At 41.9% G+C, this 20,627-nt stretch overlaps 1 protein-coding gene and 1 long non-coding RNA gene across 34 annotated transcripts in view; one reads left to right on the top strand and one right to left on the bottom strand.

The window, feature by feature from the left end:
• WNK2 (WNK lysine deficient protein kinase 2) overlaps nucleotides 1-20,627 on the top strand; it is a 115,047-nt gene that overhangs the window by 78,062 nt on the left and 16,358 nt on the right. For 16 of the 33 annotated variants that reach the window (XM_083489092.1, XM_083489093.1, XM_083489088.1 and 13 more), the window contains 7 exons: nucleotides 1,226-1,281; nucleotides 1,777-2,393; nucleotides 4,846-5,060; nucleotides 9,610-9,825; nucleotides 10,798-10,896; nucleotides 15,545-15,589; nucleotides 18,252-18,511. In XM_083489092.1, coding sequence (XP_083345218.1) covers nucleotides 1,226-1,281; nucleotides 1,777-2,393; nucleotides 4,846-5,060; nucleotides 9,610-9,825; nucleotides 10,798-10,896; nucleotides 15,545-15,589; nucleotides 18,252-18,511 — 1,508 coding nt within the window. Of the gene's footprint in view, nucleotides 1-1,225; nucleotides 1,282-1,776; nucleotides 2,394-4,845; nucleotides 5,061-9,609; nucleotides 9,826-10,797; nucleotides 10,897-15,544; nucleotides 15,590-18,251; nucleotides 18,824-20,627 lie in introns of those variants that run through there. The other 17 variants (XM_083489100.1, XM_083489101.1, XM_083489109.1 and 14 more) reach the window with 8 other exon arrangements.
• Nucleotides 11,071-18,252, bottom strand: LOC310700231. Its single transcript, XR_014522512.1, has 2 exons — nucleotides 17,430-18,252; nucleotides 11,071-16,457 (listed from the first exon to the last, which is right to left on the bottom strand). It is a non-coding gene; the product is annotated as an uncharacterized lncRNA (long non-coding RNA).

Here is a 20,627-nt window from a genome sequence, read left to right as displayed (position 1 = left end):
AACCGCCAGTATCAACCTGTCACAATAGCAAAGAAAAGATTTAAGGACAAAATCATAGACATCTTTATACAGAATCTGATTGAGATTTCCGGTTGCCAAATTACCTGACCTGTGTACATATATACCTCTGACCTTTCTAAGGAGTCTTAATGTGGCCGGAGGTGGCATGTGCAGACTGCATGACCATCTATAATCTGCAAAACTTTCCCAGTATGAACTAGATGCTATAGCGTAGATGCAAAAGGTGGAGGTTTGAACATATATACCTATTGTGTTCAAAGTCAGTCCACCCTCGTATTTTGAAATCTAGAATACTGAAAGTAATTTGTCATGGACTGGGAGGAGGTAAAATGTGTAGATGCAGCCTGATCTGCTGAGGAGCTGCACGTATTAAACTCACTCACCATGGGCACATCTCCTTCCTTTAGACCTTGCTTCCATAGGGCGAATGCATGAAAAAGCAAGGACAATTATTGCACATATAATATTGGAATCAAGCCTACAATTCAAGCTTACACATGTTGGATGTTTTTGCATGTAAGCTCTAGTGCAAATCAAACACCCACAGATCAGACACCGGGGCTGATCATGTGCTCACTGTGGGTGGGGCAAGCAGCTGTGATCTCATTCCTTTATCACATATATTCAATTGCACTGCCCAGGGAGCCCTTTTAAGGACCAAAATATAGGGTATAAAAGATTTTATAAGGAAAAGGCTTATCAGAGCTGTTAAGCATATCCATTGCGTGCAGATGAACATCCAATTCTTTCCATTAAAGCCTTCTTAATCTTTTTCATTCAATTCTGCAGAAAAATGTGGAAATGCCCAGTTCATTACACTGAACTTGTGTCTGAATATTCAAAGGTGGGGGAGAGAGCTCCTGTGCTTAGGTCTTGCTTGCCACGGGCATCTGGTTGGGCATCTGGTTGGTCACTTGTGAGAACAGAATGCTGGATCAGATGGGCCAGCAGGCTCTTCTTTATAGTCTTACATCATGAACGTTGGGATGGTTTCAAAACTTGTATCTGCCATCATAATTTACATTGTGTTCTATAGACATGAGCTGTAATCTTGCACATTGCTATGACCCATCGACATCGGGATTTCAGCCTTGTGCAGCATCTATGCACGATACCATTAAGCTACGTGTGCGTTGTGTGTGCTTTTTTAAAAAACATGTCTGCTCATATGTGTGTCCATTTTTGTTTCCAATGCATTAAACAGGACAAGCTGCAAACATTACTTCCGCTTCTGTTGGCACACCATCAGGACTCCCTCAGGTATTCTGAACTTACAATTTACCTGTGTATTGTTTTCCTTTCTACATTGTCATATCATTCTTAAAGCACTTGGTGTTAAAGCACCTGCTTTACATACAGGAAGTCCCAAATTCAATCTCTCCCATATCAAGATAGGGTTGGAAAAGACTCCTGCTAGATACCCTGAGTTGCTGCCAGTCAGTATACAGAAATTGACAAATGATCTGGCACACCACAAGGCAGCTTTCCGTGTTCTGGTGTAGTAATCAAAACTAGGGCTGGTGACAGAGGGTTATCTCCAGTGCTGCACAAGCCACTCACCCTTTCTCTGCACCCACAGATCTGACTCAGAGGGTCCCCAATCATTGAGCAGATTTTGAGGGTGTGTGGTAGGCTGGCGGGGGAAGAGGAAAGTGAAGTTCTGTTGCATAAGTGGAAGTCCATTACACAAGTAACAGCAGCATTAGATACAACCCATGTTCTCCAACTAGACCATGTTCTTGTATGTTACTTCAGGTTGCTCAGAAAGATGCTTCTAAGAGGAGTGAAAAGGAAAATACTGTGCCGTTACTTGAAGAGAAAAGTAAATCTGAAAAGGATGACTCTGTGGACTCAAGCTGTAGTGAGAAACAAGCTGAAACACACGACAGCACACCAGCAAAAACTATTGGCAGATTTTCAGTGGTCAGTACACAGGATGAGTTAACTTTACCACCTGTGCATTCCTTGAGATACTCTGCACCACCAGATGTTTATCTAGATGATCAACCTTCTAGCCCTGATATGAAGACTTCTTTGCGGCGTGTGCAGACAGCATCCTCTATCGATGTACTTTGTGGTCAGGATTCTAGTGATTCTGGCGATGAATCTCTTCAAAGGAAACCATCTGCAGCTCCACCATCACCACAGAGCAGTAGTGCAGGAAATGACTACGTGAAAAAGACCTCATCTTTTCTGCAAAAGTCTGGAAAGTCCAGTTCACAAGGCCTTGATTCTCCTAACGGTCATGGATCAAAAATCCCAACCATCAACATAACTTCTTTCCATTCACAATCATCATATGTGAGCAGTGACAATGACTCGGAGTTTGAAGATGCAGACATGAAGAAAGAATTGCAGCACCTGAGGGAAAAGTATGTTTCATTTCCATCAGAATGTCTGGTGTCATTTTGTGCGTTTGTGACATTTTTACAGCATTTAATCCGTTTCTGTTTCTTTCCTGCGCGTTTATTACAAGTTGGAGTCGCTTGATATTCCAAGTAAATCAACTTCCTTCCTTTGGCCTAGTTCTCCTGAGCTGGCAGTCAAGTATCTGGACGGCATCACGTAAGGTTAAAGGTGAAGGACTGAGGTTGAAGGATGGCTTCAAAGGAGGATTAGACAAATACATGGAGGCTGTCAGTGGCTGCTAACACTGATGCCTATCTTCTACCTCTATTGTTAAGAGGCAACATGCCTCTGAATACCAGTTGCTGGAATTCAGGAGAGGAGAGGGCTGTTGTGCTCAGGTCCTGCTTGCAGACTTCCCATGGGCATCTGGTTGGCGACTGTGAGAAATGGAGGGTGGAGCCAGTCTGGTTTATGTTCTTCAGTTGGAGCAGCTTATTCCCCTTCTCTTTATTTTATAGGTGTTTTCCATTGTTGAAGATAGAATTGTTATATGAACCTCACACTTAGTCTGAAGTGGTAGAGTCCCAACACAGTAAGAACTAGGCCTATATCAGAACATCTGAGAAGCAACAAGGTCATCATGATCCATGACACTTGTGGATGTTAGCTTAATATAAAGTAAACACAGTTTTTCTTTCCATTAACAGGACACGTCTTCCAGTCCCCCCCCCCATGCCCCTAAAAACTGTTCCTCCTTCTCTCACTATTCTGTTGCCCTCATCTAATTTCATGTGAAGCTTTGATCCTGTCCTCTTCTAAAACCACATAGCCATCTTCTTTGTCATTTCTCCTCCTTTCCATCACAGTATCAACCTACGCCTTTCATCTAACTCCTCCCCTTCTGTATTCATATATGCCACTGTTCACCCTATTTCTTATCCCAGTCTCCCTCTCCAATTTCTCTTCTGACCTTTAACTCCTCCTTTTTGCGTATTTCAGCTTCCTTCTTACTTTGTTTCCTCCAACTCTGCTGTTGATCACATTACATTACATTTATTTAATTACTTAATTTCTACACCACCCTTTCTCCCAACGGTGGCCACCTTCAGCATTTCACTAATGCTCCTTTCACCCAAATCACCAGTAATTTACTTGGGGAGAAAGGGAGGATGCTCAGGAAAGCCTTGCACACCTATTTCTTGTCCAACAGTTGCCCAACAGCCCTGCAGTGCTGCCAGCTGGGTTTTACTATTCTGTAGTTGCTACCAGTACCACCCTGTTTTGGTCGCCTACAGCCACAGAAAAGGAGGAGCAACCAGGACTATTCAATTAGTTGTTCAATCCTGGCATCCTGGACCAGTGCACCTCCAGCTAATCCCCCGCTATTTCTTACCATGACTACTGCAACCTTCTCCTGTTTGGTTTTCCATTTTCTTAACTTGGTCCCCTCACCTCTATTCCACACTCTTTCAAAATAATTCACCCTTTTCATTGCTCTTCTCATGTGTCATTCCTTTTTAAAGCTCTGCACTGGCTTCCTGTCTACTCCTGCATCATGCACAAGCTTTTCAGTATTAACTTTTAATAGCCTTCATGGTCATGCCTCCTTTTCTTTTCCTACACAGGATTTTGTGTGTGTGTCCGAGGTGGTATCATATGACTGGTTTTCTATTGAAATATTTGCTTAACTCAGAGTTTGGGATATATCTCATGCAGTGTGCATGAAAAAGACTGCCTGTGATCCTAATGTGGATACTATGTACAAATTATATATTAGGCATATGCTCTCTCGGTGTGTGTGTGTGTGTGTTTTACGCACACGCACACACACACATGCACACAGTCTTCTGGATCAGGCAAATGACCCATCTAGTGCAGAATCTTGTTCTGACAGCTGCCAAACAGAAGCCTGTGGGAAACCTGCAGGCAGGATCCAAGCACTCGCCCCTCCTGTGGTTTCCAGCAACAAGTATTCAAGAGCCTTGCTGCCTGCAACTGTGGAGGCAGAGCATAGCCATCAATGCTAGTAACATCCCATAGCCTTCTCCTACTTAAATCTGTCTAATCCTCTTTCAAAACCATCCAGCTTGGTGACCATCGCTGTTGGAGTGAGTCCCATTGTTCAGCTGTGCGCCACGTGAATAAGGCATTTATTTTCTCTGTCCTGAATCTTCCAACATTCAGCTTCATCAGTAGTCCATGAGTTCTTGTGTTATGAGAGAGGGAGGAAAACTTTTCTCTGTGTGCTTTCTGCATCATTTTATAAATGTCTATCAGGTCACCTCTTATTCACCTTTTCTCTAAACTAAAAAGTTGCAACCTTTCTTCATAGGGGAGTTGCTCCATCCCCTTGATTATTTTCGTTGCCCTTTTCTGAACCGTTTCCAACACACACACACACACACACACACACACACACACACACACTTAAGCAGCACTTTGAATTTGATGTAACAACCTGTTTCTGTTCTTCAGACACATGAAAGAAATTACTGAGCTGCAGACTCAGCAGAAGAAAGAAATAGAAGCCCTGTACATCCGACTGGGGAAGCCTTTACCACCAAATATCGGGTTCCTTCATTCTGCCCCGCCAACTGGCCGTCGACGAAGAACCAGCAAGAGCAAATTAAAAACTGGGAAATTAATAAATCCTGTTGTTCAACAGCTCAAAACAACAACATCCAGTACAAGTATGTACATCAGATAACTTTCTCCTATGAGTAACTTTACCAGTGCTATCCTTTTGCTGCCACATGTTTATGAAGTGCACATGATGTGTAGTGAAAAGCATCTGTGTCAGTTTTACATTTGCATTGTTCTCGCAGAGAGACTCAAGATTTCAAATTGAGGACTGTTTTGTAAGGCAGTGGGTTTTTTGTTTTTGTTTTTACATTTGCACTATTTGACCCCAGAACAAACGAAGGCCTGTTAAAATGGATTTACTTAGATTGACCTTTAGCACATTTTCCTGTTGCGTAACACGTAAATCCAGCACTGAAGCAACATTAAACACCACCGCAGCAACAGCATACGGAAACATTTGTAAAACCTTATTTCTAGGTATAAGACTGTGTCTTGATTAGAAAATGGTATTCTTCTGCCTGGTTGCAGCTTAGTCTCTATGGTCTGAGCATGATCCAGCTCAGTACTGGGGAGTTCTGCTTATGTCTTTCTTCCCCTTGGCACACCAAGCCATTAGTAGGCATGGGGAGGGTGGCATGCACAGAAGAAGCATGACATTCAAGTTCCTCCACATGTGGCTGTACCTATATAGGATATATTTATATTAACATCAGTAATAGCAAAATACCATTTTTTTGTTAAAAGAAATAATGGGGGGGGGGACCACCCTAATTCTCATAATGCACTTTAAAACCCTACAGACTGTTTTATGATTTAGTTGCTTTTTGTTTCTATTGGGTGGTATCCAACTATTTTTTACACAAAATAGACCCACTGATATGAATGAACATGACCACATTATGTGCATTAATTTCAGTAGTTGGGGGTCCAGGCATTGTGCTCCCCGTTCCCCAACCTCAGATAAATAAAAGACCGCTGAGACTGGGTTTGGATCGAAACAGGCCACAACCTTATTGAATACAGATGAAAGAGGTTTGGCTTGGGCATGGGACAATCAAAATACCGTATTTTTCGCTCGATAACACGCACCTGACCATAACACGCACATAGTTTTTAGAGGAGGAAAACAAGGGAAAAAATTCTGAATGAAACAGTGGGTGTATCATTTTTGTGCTTCATGCTGTGGCCACAGACATGTGATTTGACGGTGAGTTTGGGGTAGCCCAATGCAAAGATCCTGAGGATCCATGTGGATCCATGCTTTGTAACCACGTTTTTGCACCATTGCAGCCCTGTTTTTGCATCAGATCATTGCTATGTGATCTGATGGTGAATTTGGGGTGACCCTATGCAAAGATCCTGAGGATCCATGTGGATCCGTGCTTTGTAACCACGTTTTAAGTGGGGAGGGAAGGAAAAACATAGAAGGGACAAGGAGCACCGAGAGGGGTGTGCAGAGAAGCAGCTGGCTAAGAATGCAGGAGAAGGATTTTATCGGAGGGAGGAAAGGAAGGCAAAAGTTCCCCCCACGCACCCACCCAAGCCAGCCAGCTCTCTCTCTCTCCCCCCCACCTGCATGTTGCAGCACCGGAGCACGAGAGAAATTAGAAGGAAGGACACTCTGCTTTCCCCTCTCCTTGCCTGGAGGGGAGGGGTTTTCTCTGCTCTTTGTTCCGTTTGAGCAAACACAGTAACAAACAGAAGCGGGAGGGCAGTAAGACCCTGAGGCAGAATGCAGGAAAGCAGCAGCTTCCTCTTTTCAAGGCATCCCTTCTCCGGACGATTGATATTTGCCTGATTTTTGCGCCTATCGGCTCCAGGGACCACACATTCGCTCAATAACATGCACAGACATTTCCCCTTACTTTTTAGAAGAAAAAATCTGTGTGTTATAGAGGGGAAAATACGGTACTTCCGGCCCGCCCACTGGAAGTTACACATAGGTCAATCCAGGCAGGGGTTCCTAAGACTTACATCAAATAGGGTGACCCCCAAATCCCTTTAACGGGATACCCCAGCGTTTGGAGCAGCAGGCAGAATCTACAACCCCCTCTCCATCCAAGACAAAGGATTGTCCCAATGCCCAATTCAGTTGCGACGATTGCTATGAGGTAGGCAAAACCACCAGGTTGGAGCCAATTTGCCCGGTGGACAAAGTCCTACCCAGCCCCATAAAATGGCGACCACAGCAAAGTCCTTGACTATCAACTTGAACCATGGGCGAGGAACCCGACGAGGAAAAAGCAGGTAGGGCCCCAGGTGTGGGCCGTTTAAATGGCCAGGGAACGAACCCAAGGGAAGCCTTCCTGCTCCACCCACTCCACCCCCTCGCCAAGCCCATGTCCTAGCCTGCATCCCCATTCACCAAACCGGGATGCAGGCCAGGATCCGGCTCCTGATAGGCGGCTCAGGCTTACGCCCATGCCACCTATCAGGAAGGGGCACTGATGTTAGGATTCTCTCATCAGGGGGCCTGGTGGAACCTCTGCTTTCCTTCAACACCGCCTCACCGTAAGGATGAGTGGACTTGGAACTCAATGTAGTGCTGAGGAGATTGCTGATAGAATGCAGTCCTCCACACCTCACACTGTTCTGTGGAATCTTCCAAGTGTAGATTTGAGGGAGGGGTGTGGGGTATGGGAGTCAAGCCCCCTTGCACTGGCTTCTCCTAGTGGAATGGGGTAGATGACTTACCTTTTTAACATTTGTTTTATTATTTCTGTATACCAGGCTGAAGATATGATGGGTGATATTAAAAAGCACCTTTTAAATTGCATGTTCCCACCTCTCATTTTTGTCTGCCCAAAAGGAAGAATGGGCTACCCTTGGGAATCGCCCACTTCCTGCAGTCTTTGCTGTAGTTGATGTGGGGCGTCTTCCCTACAACCTTTGCATAGAAAATGCTGTCGCATTTTTCTATACTAAGTTATGAACTTTTTGGGTTTGAAACTTGTTTACATGGGGATTTTTTGCTTCCATCCCATAGGTTTCCAACCACTGTCAGCAGTTTTAAAGTAAATTGGGGGCAGAGGGAAAGAATCCTTGTAAAACTCTTTAATATCTTCATTACCACGCCTATTCATTGCGTAAAAGTTGATAGGTGAAGACCATCTTTTCTCCCTAATCTCTGTTCTCCAGAAAATGGGACAATGAAATTCAGTATTTTAATTTTTATTTCTGACTAATTTCTACTTTAAAATGTGAAGGCCATTGTAGTTTCTGGAGAAAGGGAGGACGGGTTTTGCTCAGCCATTCCATCTGATAGAGTGGCTCAATCTTGCACTGTTTCTCTGAAATGATCCCTTTCAGTCTTCCCCCCAACTGCCCTCAACCCAGGTGAGCAGTATTGCTTTTTTTCTCACAATGCAGAAGTGCAGTTTCATCTCTGCCCTTTATCCAGTTTCTTCTTCTTTTAGGGTTATTCATTCATAGGATGTTGGGAAATGAAGCAAGCTTCTTCAGGGAAGTGATGGTCTCACCTTTCCCTGGAGATCATTTTAAGGGAAGGCCAGATGAGTTCCTGTGAAAATGGGTTTAAGTTTGGGTGGCTGGGGGGGGGGAGGGGTGCATTCCGCCCAGACTCTGGATGGACTAAGACTTTAATCCTTTATGTACCTACTTGGGAGTGAATCCCATTGCATAAACCTTTAGTTATTTCTGAGTGGCCATGCGTAGGACGAGGCCACGAGTAACTCTTTCAAGTCTCTTAAAAAATCCAGACAATAACAACACTGTTTTGTGTCCCCATTTTATGTGCCCATTGGGGTTTTCATCTTGGGTTTCCCAAACAGCAGTCTTTCACAAACACATACATACACCAGATTTCTAAAATACACTTTTTAAAAAATAGTTTGGATATGGCAATGGAAAAGTCCTGAAAAACCTTTGCTATCACCTAATGTAGCTCTCAGTCTTGGCATCCATCAATAATCCTATGTAGGTCTACTCAGATGTAAAATCTCACTGCATTCAGTGGGGTTAGTCAGCATACAAGCATAGCTTATGTCCAAAAAATGTAAAATGGGGTGGCTCTGCAAATTTTGTTGGACCAACTTCTATTGTTTACAGCCAGCATGACCACATGACCACTCGCCTGACCCACTGACAACTTAATCACTGCTGTTTACTAGAAGGTGGTGCCAGGGTGAGGTGGTAGGAAGGTCAGCACGGTGCAAACACTAGATTGGTTTTGCTGGTGTGTTTGCATTGTGCCAAACTTCCCACCTCCTCACCTTCTCCTTCTTGGTAAGAAGAAGTGATTCAGCTATTGGGAGATCAGGTGAGTACCACTATGCCACCCACTACTGGTCAGGGATCATAGGAATTGTAGTCCAAGGATATCTGTAGGCCCATAGCTTAGCTAAAGGCCCATAGCTTAGCTTAGCTATGGGCCTATTGTACAGCTACTGTTTTAAAGCTACCTTATTGTAAAGCTGCTGTCAGTTTTATTTCATATTATATTGGCATCAACACTTGCAAACTGAACAGCAGGTTGGTTACCTGCAGTTGGAAGTGTTTCAACTGTGCGGCTTCATGCAGCTGTAGATTTCTTGCACTGCTTCAAAATATTTGAAGCGTTCTTCAGGAATGACCTGCTAGTTGGCAGCCAATCTTATTTCTTGGCGTTTGGTGATTTTTGCATGTATCCTTTTTTAGGTAGTGTATCAGACTGCAAAGACACTCTGGCTAAAGAAAATGCTAAAGCTCAGACTGGTTCTACTGAAGCGGCGGCACTAACTTCGTCCACATCCGCCATACTTGGAAAGTCCGTTCAGACACAGCAACCCTGCTCTGTCAAGGCTTCCTTGTCCACTGACATCTGCTCTGGATTAGCTACTGAGGGAGGCGATGCCCATGAAAATTCTGCCCAAGGTGATTCTATATACTTGGGGTCATCATTCCTTCTATACTGAAATTAGCAATTATTTCAACATTAAAAGTGAATTTGTATGACGTTGGGAGTTGCAGGTTCAAATAGCTGCTCAGCGCACTGACTTGGGCAAGTTACCGTCTCGCAGTCTAAGCTACTTTATAGAGCGGTTAGTAGGATAAATGTGATAAGAACAGAAAGGGTCCTATAGTGATGATAACATTATTATAATGGGTCTTCAATTATCGTGAAATTGTAGGTGTCCAAGTCATTAATGCATCTTTTGATAATGAGCAATATTTGAAAGGTTAGTAGTGTGTGAAAAATGAAGGTATCACATTTCTTAGTTTTCTAGGAATTGTACATCTTTTTTTTAAAAAAAATAAGGAAATGGTCCTTTGTACATTTAAACAATTTGGTAGGAGGGAAAGGCTGGCTTACTTTTCTTTTGGTTCATATTCTTAGATCCAAATTTGGTGCAGAATTTTGTTCCTAAGACATTCTTTCATATTGGGCCTATGCAAATATAGCATGGGAGCAATTAAGCTTTTACCACCTTGCAAGTTAGTTCCGTTATTCTCATGGGTTTCTGGCTTCACTAGAAGATCTCTATCTCATTTGAGACACAGTTTCATATAATTGTAGTATTCGTATCTTGCAGTGCACAGTTCCATAGATTAGTCACGATATGTGTAGCAATATTTGTTGCAAAGTGTAATGATGATTAAAGAAACAATACTTTACTCAGTTCTGCATGTCCTGCCAAACTAATCCTACAAAGTATCTATTTTCTTCTGCTGTTATTTTTTGCATCCTTTTGTATATAGCCAATGAACTTACTCCTCTTTGGCAAGGCTAAAATGGAGATGTGGATGATAAACTAACAAAGCTGATATGACTGATGGTGACAACTGATCTCAGCTATTTGTACTTTATAAGTGTCTTTGTTTTCTTCCCTTTATATTCATTTGCAGGCTGGACGGTTTTCCACCAAACGTCTGAGAGAGTGACCTATAAATCTAGTAGCAAACCTCGTACCAGATTCCTCAGTGGACCTGTGTCTTTGTCCATCTGTTTGTATTTGTTCTTTTGTATTTTATCATAGCCCATCTTTCTTTTGTCCCCCTTTTTCCAAAACTCATTTTCATATATATATATCTAAAACATTTGACCGGGTGTCCCTTTCCCCCCACCTAGACACTCTCTTTGATTTCCTTCTTTAAAAGTTAATCATCATTGACACTATTTTTATTTATTTATTTTTTATTTATTTATTTCACGTGGAAAGCTTTTGTGCACTGCTTTTGGCTCATGCCTGGGTACCAAAAGCATGTGTGGAAGATCTCATAATTTATTCTATAGCCTTATGGCAAATCTTACCCTGGACATATCTTTTATGTGATTTTACGTTTAAGTAACTTTTAATTTCCAATGTGGCAGTTATAAATGTCTGCTGTCCCAGTTCCAGCGATACCAAAAAGAAATCCAACGTTCTGTAGACGAATGGTCTCTTTCACACATGTTTGGACTATGAAGACATGCATGTAGCAAGCTGACACAATACTAGAAGGTCACTGAAGGGTATAACTTCTGCACAAGGGCTGTATTCAAACAATATACAGTACTGTTTATATCCACCCTTTTTATTACTGTTACTATTATTATTATTTTATTTGTTCTATCCCTTGCATGTGGAAATGCTGAGAAATGCTCCTGCTAGTTTTTTTAAAAAACATCTTTTATGAGCAGTATTTTCTCCCCACACACACAATGTATACTTTGGGTTTCTTTAAGTGAATTTTGTTAAATGCAACTGTCGAGTTATTCTGCTACAAAGTGCAGTGTGGCTTTTATTGTTAACTCACCTAGCTGGAGCACTTTACTCGGTTGATTTTTACTATGACCTTACGTGACCTCAGAGATGAAGTCAATAAGCAGTTCATCAAAGCACAGAATATTTTTTAAAAGAAAAATTAAAGTTCTAATGGCACTCTAGAATGTTTCACTGATACAATGTTTGGATTGATTTCAAATAGCCGTACAAGTAAAAGCAAGTAGATGTTTCCTTAATTGTACAAGTATACCAATTGGCAGTTCAATCAACTCTCACATATATTTAACTTTTTTAAAGCAGGTATTAATTATAAGGCAAATAGATTTTTTTACTGTGCAGTCAAGATACATTGTACTGATAAGGTGATCTAGACCTTTGTTACATGTAGTGCCAAAAAACAGGGACAGCGTTTTGGTAACTAAACATCCAGTTAATTCAGTGTTCATTTCCATTTGTATCAAACTTTTACCATTGGAACTATGCATTTTTTATCATTATTGAGGTGATGCAGATCAAAGGCACAAGACTACTCAAAATGCATCCTCCTTGATTCCCAAATAATTATATTTTTTATTTTAAAGCTTCATTAATATTTAATTATAAAGGGCTGGTGAGAACTGATACATATAGAGATCAGCGTATGAAGCAAGTCACCTTAAACTTTAACAGTACTTTCAAGATCTAGGACTAATGGATAATATCCAACTAAGTTATACACATAATAGTTGATTTCAATGGGTCAGTTACAAGTATGATCAACATTGGATATTTCTAAGTGTTACTGAAATTTTCTGTATATAATTATTCTTGTTAACAATCTGGATGTGGTTGTAACTTTTTCTGTAGTCACAAGTAGTCAGAATAGTTCCATTTGTCTTCTACACTTTTGCTGTACACAACCCATTCTAATTTTAAACATTAAATGTTCTTAGCATTTGGTTCCATGACAGTAATGACAAAGATAACACACAACTTACATTCTTAAACTAGTCATTTTAACTACTCACATGAGCCCTCAATTTTTTAGCATGGTGATGCAATTCTTTAGCAAAGCATTCTAAAGGGAAAACAAATCAATTAATTGAATATGCTATCAGATGTTGTCATCTGGTTTGAAAGCAGAGAGTGGATGTGATCTGTTGGGTGAACTTTGCCATTTTTAATAAATCTTTTGCCCAAAGTTAGATGTTGTTAGACTGAATCTCACATATAATTTGACATCATCCGTTTCAAGTTATCTGGCTAGTATAGCAGAAAACAACTTCAGTTTTGATGCCCAGGACACACAAGAGGATAATGGGGCCACCACAATATCTGACACCTTTCAGTTGTCCAACACAATGAATTGGTTACCTGATTTCTATTTCTATTTTATTTATTTATTTTAGAGCTTTCTACCTCATCAGTTCCCAGAGCAGTTAACAAAAGTTAAAACCAAAACAAAACAAAAGCATTAAAACGTACTGCATAAAAGCAGTTGACTTCATAGTCTAGAACAAAATGTTTCTCATTTTAGCTGGTCCTCACCTCTGTCTGCACGTGCATAAACATCGTTGAGCAAGCATCATATCAGATAATGAACTTCAACTTCCATTAAAATAAAAAGTAACTGTCTTGTCCCTCCCATTGTGGAGAAACACTTGGGCATGGTGGGCTAAGTCTTCTGAAATTTCAAAGCATTTTAGCCCCTTGTCCAATGACAACTTTTCCGTTCTCCTCATGCTTCTTTCCCATGAGCAAGACTAGTATGGCCACATTTCAGTTAAAAAAAAAAAAGCCTTATGTGCATCTGGAGAAAAAAAAAAAAAAAATTCCTATCTGAATTTTAATCTCCATAAAAAGAAAGTTCTCGGAAGTACAAAGTACTTTCCAGATTCCCCTCCCTACCGTGGGCTGAAGTGTTGCTTTTCTGTAGTGCAAACTCTTTCCTTGCACTTTGCTGGGATGATATATTGGTTGATACTTCAACCAAAAAAAGGTTGACTTGTACTCTCCTTCTTCATTATATACATATCTGAAGGGCATGACAGAAACTCCATATACTGCCTTTTAGTGGGACTAAAGTGGTACCTTGAAATCGTGTCTAGAAAAATACCTAATTTTGGTGGCAGTTTGCATAGCAATAGAATTTTATTTCTTTCTTTTAAAAGATGACAGATATTTTTTAAAATGTGTATCTAATGTACCTTTCTATTTACATTGTAATTCAGTTAAGCTGATGCATGGCAAGAAGAATTCTTATCATGCAGTTGATGTGAATTTTGATTCCTCTTCTCCTGGAAATAACATAACTTTGCATACAGTCACTGAGGGAAAATGGAAACATTCCCAAAGAAAAGGATGTCTTAACAGTTAATATGAATGAAAAAAATACTTTCAGTTTGTTTGATTAAAGATATCATCCTGTTGGTGCTGTTTGAAAGAGTTCTAGCCGAATCAAGCAGCTAATGTTACTTCCTAAAGAGAAAAGTGTTCCCCAACTCAAGAAAGTAATAGCTGGTCCAGCTCTGCCATGCCATGTTTATTTGGACAAAATATCTCTCTCACATCATAACTGAAAGTCCCTCTTCTTTACAGGGATGGGTTGTGGAGGTGTGAGGGATACATCTGTTGTGGAAGTTCTATTCTTATTACACTTAAATTCAATATTGGTCATCATTCCTGAAGTAAAAATACTATTGTTGGCTTTCATACCCAGGGCATTTCTTGTCCCTTTTCACATGCAGTATCGACAGATGTGGAGTAATCTAGCCTGGTTTTATTTTTCAGGCACAAAACACAATTTCTGACTTGTGTACAGTAGCATGTGGAGTCTGCTTGGAATACTTAATGACATTCAGCAAAATGCTAATTAAATGTTTCATATGGCTAAGAGAAATGTGCAGTAAGGGCCTCTCCCTAGTTTACAGTAGCACGAGGCTGCAGATAAAGCAGGTAGGACTGTTTGGCAAGGCATGCTTTTGTTTAGCATGTCATCCAAACCTGGGCTGGTGGTTTAGTTCTCTCCAGGCAAACCATGAACTGTAACCAAGGTTTGTCCTAGAGTTGTAGCTCATGATTTGTCTGGGAAAGCAAAACCTTGAGTCCTGGTTGGAACAACGCACCAAGCCAGACCATGGCTTAGTTCAATGCAGTACAGCAGCAGAATGACTCAAACAACAACATGGCTTTGGTCTATCTGCTTAATATTGAGGTTTTTTTTAAAAAAAATAGTTTAAGGAATCTAGTAATTAAATAGATAGCAAATGATGCTCTTATCAGAGTTCTCCCTTAGAAGTAACTATACTTAACATTTGGAAAATGAGCAGTACATCACTGAATGTATCATAGCATCTCACCAAGCTTTTGAAACTGATGAATTGGAATACCCCCAATAGATCTATTAGAATCCAGATGCATTTTGAACATATTATAGAGATTAGAGGGCTCAGTATTTTGTATTTGGACATAATTTGAATTGGATGGTCCTCAGCTCTGCAGAACTTTGTGGTCTTGTAAAAACAATATATAGCCAGCTTAGTTTTGCCTTTTTCTTAATATTTATTATTCATTGATTAATCAGATGAATATAGTTTTGAAGCACAATTAAAACAGGCACCAACATATTTTTTAAAATGTGCTTTTTAAAATTCACCTTCAGATTTATGCAGGTCCAAATAAAAACTGCATAGCATTTGTTTGGATAGCATCAAATTTCTGTAGGTTTTGAGCTGCCCAGTTATTTCTTCTTTTCACACCTGAACTGCTGACTTTCTGTCTGTTCCTTCTTGCATAATGGTTACTTTTTTGTTGTTTAAAAATGCAGAAGATTTTCCATCAGACTTTTTTCTTTCCCCCTTTTTTAGTCTTGCCTAACTCTGTATGTCTTGTATCATTTTACCTTGTAGGGTCCACCCTGAAACGACTATGTCTAGGCAAAGATCACAGTAGTAGTAACTATCCCTCTCTCTTTTGTTTTTTGGGTTCTTGTTATTTCTTTCTGAGCATGAGCTGCTTTATTTAAATGTAATCTAGTGGTTTATTTAAACAACAGGTGTTGCATTCATGATCGTATTAAGTTAGGCTGCATCTGAATTAAGTGCAGGTATCCTTTTGGTAGCTTTGCATGCTGGTGATGCTTTGGGATGCCTGCATGCTGCAAGATGATCTTAATCTCAGTATGTACATGTGTGTATATGAGACAAAGCTGGGTAGTGTGCTCATCTAATATGTCAATTAACACTGCTTCTTTACAATGCTGTTTTGCTGCTGGTTGGCTAATGCAACCTAACACTTCCTCACACCTATTGAGATGCTTGAAGTACTGAATAGTTGCTGAGATTCAATCCTTGAAAAAAGAACTTACCTTTTCACGGGTTCATTTTTTCAAAAGAACCTAAGAATTCACAAAAGTTTGGAGCACAATTATTTTTAAAGGAAGGTGCGAGTGTTCATTCAAACAAATCACTAATAGATTTACTTATAGCACACATCACAGTCTCCATGGCAGCAGAAATAAGATTATAGCACATTGGCTCATCATAAATAATGTCATTTCAATACAGCTTTGAACTTTTTTGCTTCAAATTGGTATTTTTAGGAATTAGAATTCAAATATTTTTCAAAAAACTAAAAAAAAGAATTCATTTTAGATTCACCTACCAAACAATATTAGAGACTGTTTCACTTTATGTTAGATATTGGTTTTATCATCTTGCTGTGAATAAATTGTAGTTCAGCAATAGGTATCCGAGTTTCAGGTTGTAAGTGAGATAATTGTTTCCACAGCCAAGCTACATTACATTACATTACATTACATTACTATATATTGGGTACCGTATTTTTCGCCCCATAAGACGCACTTTTTCCCCTCCAAAAATGAAGGGGAAATCGGGGTGCGTCTTATGGGGCGAATGCCTGCAAGCCTCGCGCGCCCGGCAGGAGGTACCACCGGGTGCGCGAGGCTTGGGGCGGCAGCCTGTCGCCCGAAGCACGGGGAGCCCTCTGGAGGGCTCCCCCTGCTTCGTGCGAGTGTCTGCAAGCCTCGCGCACCCGGCAGGAGGTCCCGCCGGGTGCGCAAGGCTTGGGGCGGCAGCGGAATGCTTGCGCGCACCTAGAAGCTTGGGGCGTGCTTAGGTCAGCGCGCCCCAAGCTTCTGCATGCCGGCAAGCAGTCCGCTGCCGCCCCAAGCCTCCCGCACCCGGCAGGAGGTCCCGCCGGGTGCGCAAGGCTTGGGGCGGCAGCGGACTGCTTGCGCGCACCTAGAAGCTTGGGGCGTGCTGACCTCAGCACGCCCCAAGCTTCTGCATGCCGGCAAGCAGTCCGCTGCCGCCCCAAGCCTCCCGCACCCGGCAGGAGGTCCCGCCGGGTGCGCGAGGCTTGGGGCGGCAGCGGACTGCTTGCGCGCCCCAAGCTTCTGCATGCCGGCAAGCAGTCCGCTGCCGCCCCAAGCCTCCCGCACCCGGCGGGACCTCCTGCCGGGTGCGGGAGGCTTGGGGCGGCAGCGGACTGCTTGCCGGCATGCAGAAGCTTGGGGCGCGCTGACCTCAGCACGCCCCAAGCTTCTGGATTAGCACAGGGGTCCGCTAGCCCTGGGAGAGGCGCCCTGCTCTCCCACGCTAGCGGACTGCTTGCCGGCACGCAGAAGCTTGGGGCGCGCTGAGCTCCGCACGCCCCAAACTCCTGGTGTAGCGCAGCGCACCTGGGGGGGAAATAAATTTTTTTCCCTTTATTTCCCCCCCTAAAATCTAGATGCGTCTTATGGGCCGGTGCGTCTTATGGGGCGAAAAATACGGTATATGTAGACACCATGTTTCTAATCCTCCAAATCATGGTTTGATGAATCAGTAACATGACATCTGACTGTTACTATGTGTAATTTATTACCACTGCTGGTGCCTATAGGTATAGCACATTTATCTTTAAAAGTTTGTCATGTAAAATATTTTAACTGCTTTGTAAACTTGGAAAGATAAATGGAAAGAGAAACATGGGAGTTTTGTGGAAGCAAGAAGGTTTGGATGGCAGCAGATATACTCTTTCCTTGAGTCATTTAGGATTTCTGCAGAATCAGAATTATGTACATGAAGGATGGGAATTCACCAGCCTAGACCGGAAAGAAAGAAAACTTGAATCCTTCTTATCAGCTTTTTTAGGAGGGTAATTGGGGTCCTGGATAGGAAATCTGTAAATCCCAAACCAATCATGGTGTTGGTTATTAAAGTGGAGCCAATTATGATTGTGCAGAGCACGAGTAGCATATCCCTGATATCTGTGTCATCTTTAGGCTATCCATATTTCTTTTCTATTCTTCTCTCCTCTGTCAATTCCAGTGGATTTGCATAAAGACATAATCACCAATATTTAATTTTGTTTGGGATGAAAAATTTATTTACAGTGCCATTTCGAAAGCTGCACCTAACTGGTGAAATGCATATCATTTCTTAAACCATTTTTGAAGCAAAAAAAGTTCTTCAGGAGAAGCAGCTGGGTGAAAACCAGATAGTTGTGTGGTTGTAGAACTGTTGTGCGATGAAGTAAACAAAAGCAAAAGTGGAATGTAGTACGGCTTTGTTGATGCGTGCAGCTGATTCTTATCTTTCTGTGGCATCTTAGGATCCTCGACAAACAGCCTTGTAGCATATCCGGACCCTCTACCACAAACAACGCTGCAAGTACAAGTACAAGCCAACAACAGCAACAACAAGAAAGGAACTTTCACTGATGATCTCCACAAACTGGTGGATCAATGGACAAGCAAAACCGTGGGAGCTGTGCAGGCGAAACCATCCTTAAATCAACTTAAGCAGAACCAAAAGCGGCAAGACATGGAGCCAAAGGCTAACCCCATGCAGACACAGAATGAGACGTGTGGAGTAAGTGGCGCTCCTTGAAGAGCGTTACCTTTTACTTTGTGTCTGAAAGAGATTGCAGAGCTGGTGTTTGGAGGACATAAGCTTAAGGAGCATATTCCATATAAATATCCATTTCACTTCATTAACTATTAAAAATAGCTTAAGAATTTTTATCTACTTGGACTTCATCTTGACACTGTTTGGTTCAGTATATAACTTTTTACAAATGGAGAATTGTGACAAAATGAAGAATACGAATGGAGAATAGTTGATACACAGCAATACATTTACTGGTAATCAAATGTTGCTTTGTCTTAAAACAAATTTAAACAATGGTTGCTGAAGTTTTTTTTATTTAATTCCTTTTCCAACTGTGTCATTAATTTTCCAGTTGTTGGTTTGCTGTAATAGCTTGCTGGTAGCAGTTTGTAGGCTGTTCTTCTGCGAGAGACTGTGCCAGTACTTTTGCCTTTTAAAGGGGAGGATGGCAACTGGTACTGTGGTCCTATGGAGGTCTATTCAAGTCCCATTGAGAGCAGTCTCACAGCAAAATCCTAGACATGTCTGCTCAGACATGAAACCCGTTGAGTTCAATGGGACTTACTCCCAGGTAATTGGGTACAGGATTGCAGTTTTAGTGTTCTTTTTTACATTTCATTGATAATACTTCATAGAACCCTAATTTAATGATGTGAATGTGGTTTAAAGTGAAAGATGAAAGATGGACACACTGTCATCTCCTCACCACGCCACTTTCATCACTGCCACCCATTCCAGTGCTACAACTGATTATTCCCAACCACCACATGTTTCTAACTGCATGTTGTTGTTGTTAAAAAGGCTAGTACTAAATCATAACACCAGTGCTCCACTCCCCTATAGTGTACACACACAAAGATACTGCAATCAAGGAATGTCCCCATTCCCTTTTTTAGGTAAATTTGATGAATCCACTCTATTTGAAGAGACTGGGGCAAGCCCTCTTCAAAGACATCTCTCTCTCTCTCTCTCTCTCTCTCTCTCTCTCTCTGTGTGTGTGTGTGTATGCCTGTGTGACTGTTTGTGCACACTCCAAGTCCCAAATAACACATTGGAACCGCTGAACTAGGGCACATGTTATTAGAGGAGATGCATGCAGACCAGGAACTTAATATACTGTGTGTTGAATCCAGTGCACCCTTCTGTTTGTGAAAGGGCTTTAGATCAAGCACATGCTTCCACTGATAGAAGAGAAAGGGAGATTATTTTTTGCAAATACATTTCTCCCCTCTGTGGCTCCCTACACCCACCAAAAAGTATTCCAGAGGGTTGCAGGGACTGATAGAATGACATGGAAGATACCAGGGGGCTGCAGACTGGGAAAAGAGGGGTGACACAGAGAATGAATCGATGGAAGGAGTTCTTCTATTCACAAAGGAATACAACCCTTATCGGACAGAGGCAGTATCTGGCAAATGCAATTTACAAAACTGTAGGTGGCATGCTTAGGTTACATCCATTTCTTGGGCTTCCCTGACAAATTGCTGATGTTTAGAGCTGGAAATCTGTAACCATAAAACATAGTGATGGGAAACACAAATACATACCTAAATCCAGCAGATGGAAATCAAAGAACGTGTGTGTGTGTGTGTGTGTGTGTCAGTGTCAGATTTATGCCGGAGTCAAAACTCAGAAGCCTGGCTCACACATCATGTTCCCAGAGAGGAGGCCACAGCCGATTTTCTCCTCCTTGATCCCTTTTGCTGCTACACTAAGCTGAGCCAAGTTCAGCTTAGTGTGTCATACAGGCCAAGGCACAAGGTGAAGCTGTACAAGCAGAGGGTTGGTGGAACCCTTAGAGCAGATTTGGGGTTGGAGGATTGCCGGTGGCACACAGGGAAAGGAGACGGAGGGGATGTTTTGCTGCGTGAGCAGTTGTTGTTCTGTGCACCCAATGCCTTAAGTGGATACAGCGCCTAGCTTTTTCAGGAAGGGAGCTCGAACATGAATTTGGTTTTGAATGACTTCAAGCAGTGCAGCACAGCAGCAGGAGCAAAGCAGCTGTGAGCTACTCTGTGGTAAGACAGTGCACCCATGCATAGTTTGGCTTAGCGTGATATGTGAACCCGGCCAGAAAGGTAACACGAGAAAACCAAGA

This window comes from Podarcis liolepis (assembly GCF_965112155.1).
Source record: "Podarcis liolepis genome assembly, chromosome: 2".
In the NCBI taxonomy this organism is placed as follows: Eukaryota; Metazoa; Chordata; class Lepidosauria; order Squamata; family Lacertidae; genus Podarcis; species Podarcis liolepis.
The sequence above is the reverse complement of the archived record's forward strand: the minus strand, read 5'-3'. Positions and strand labels throughout refer to the sequence as shown.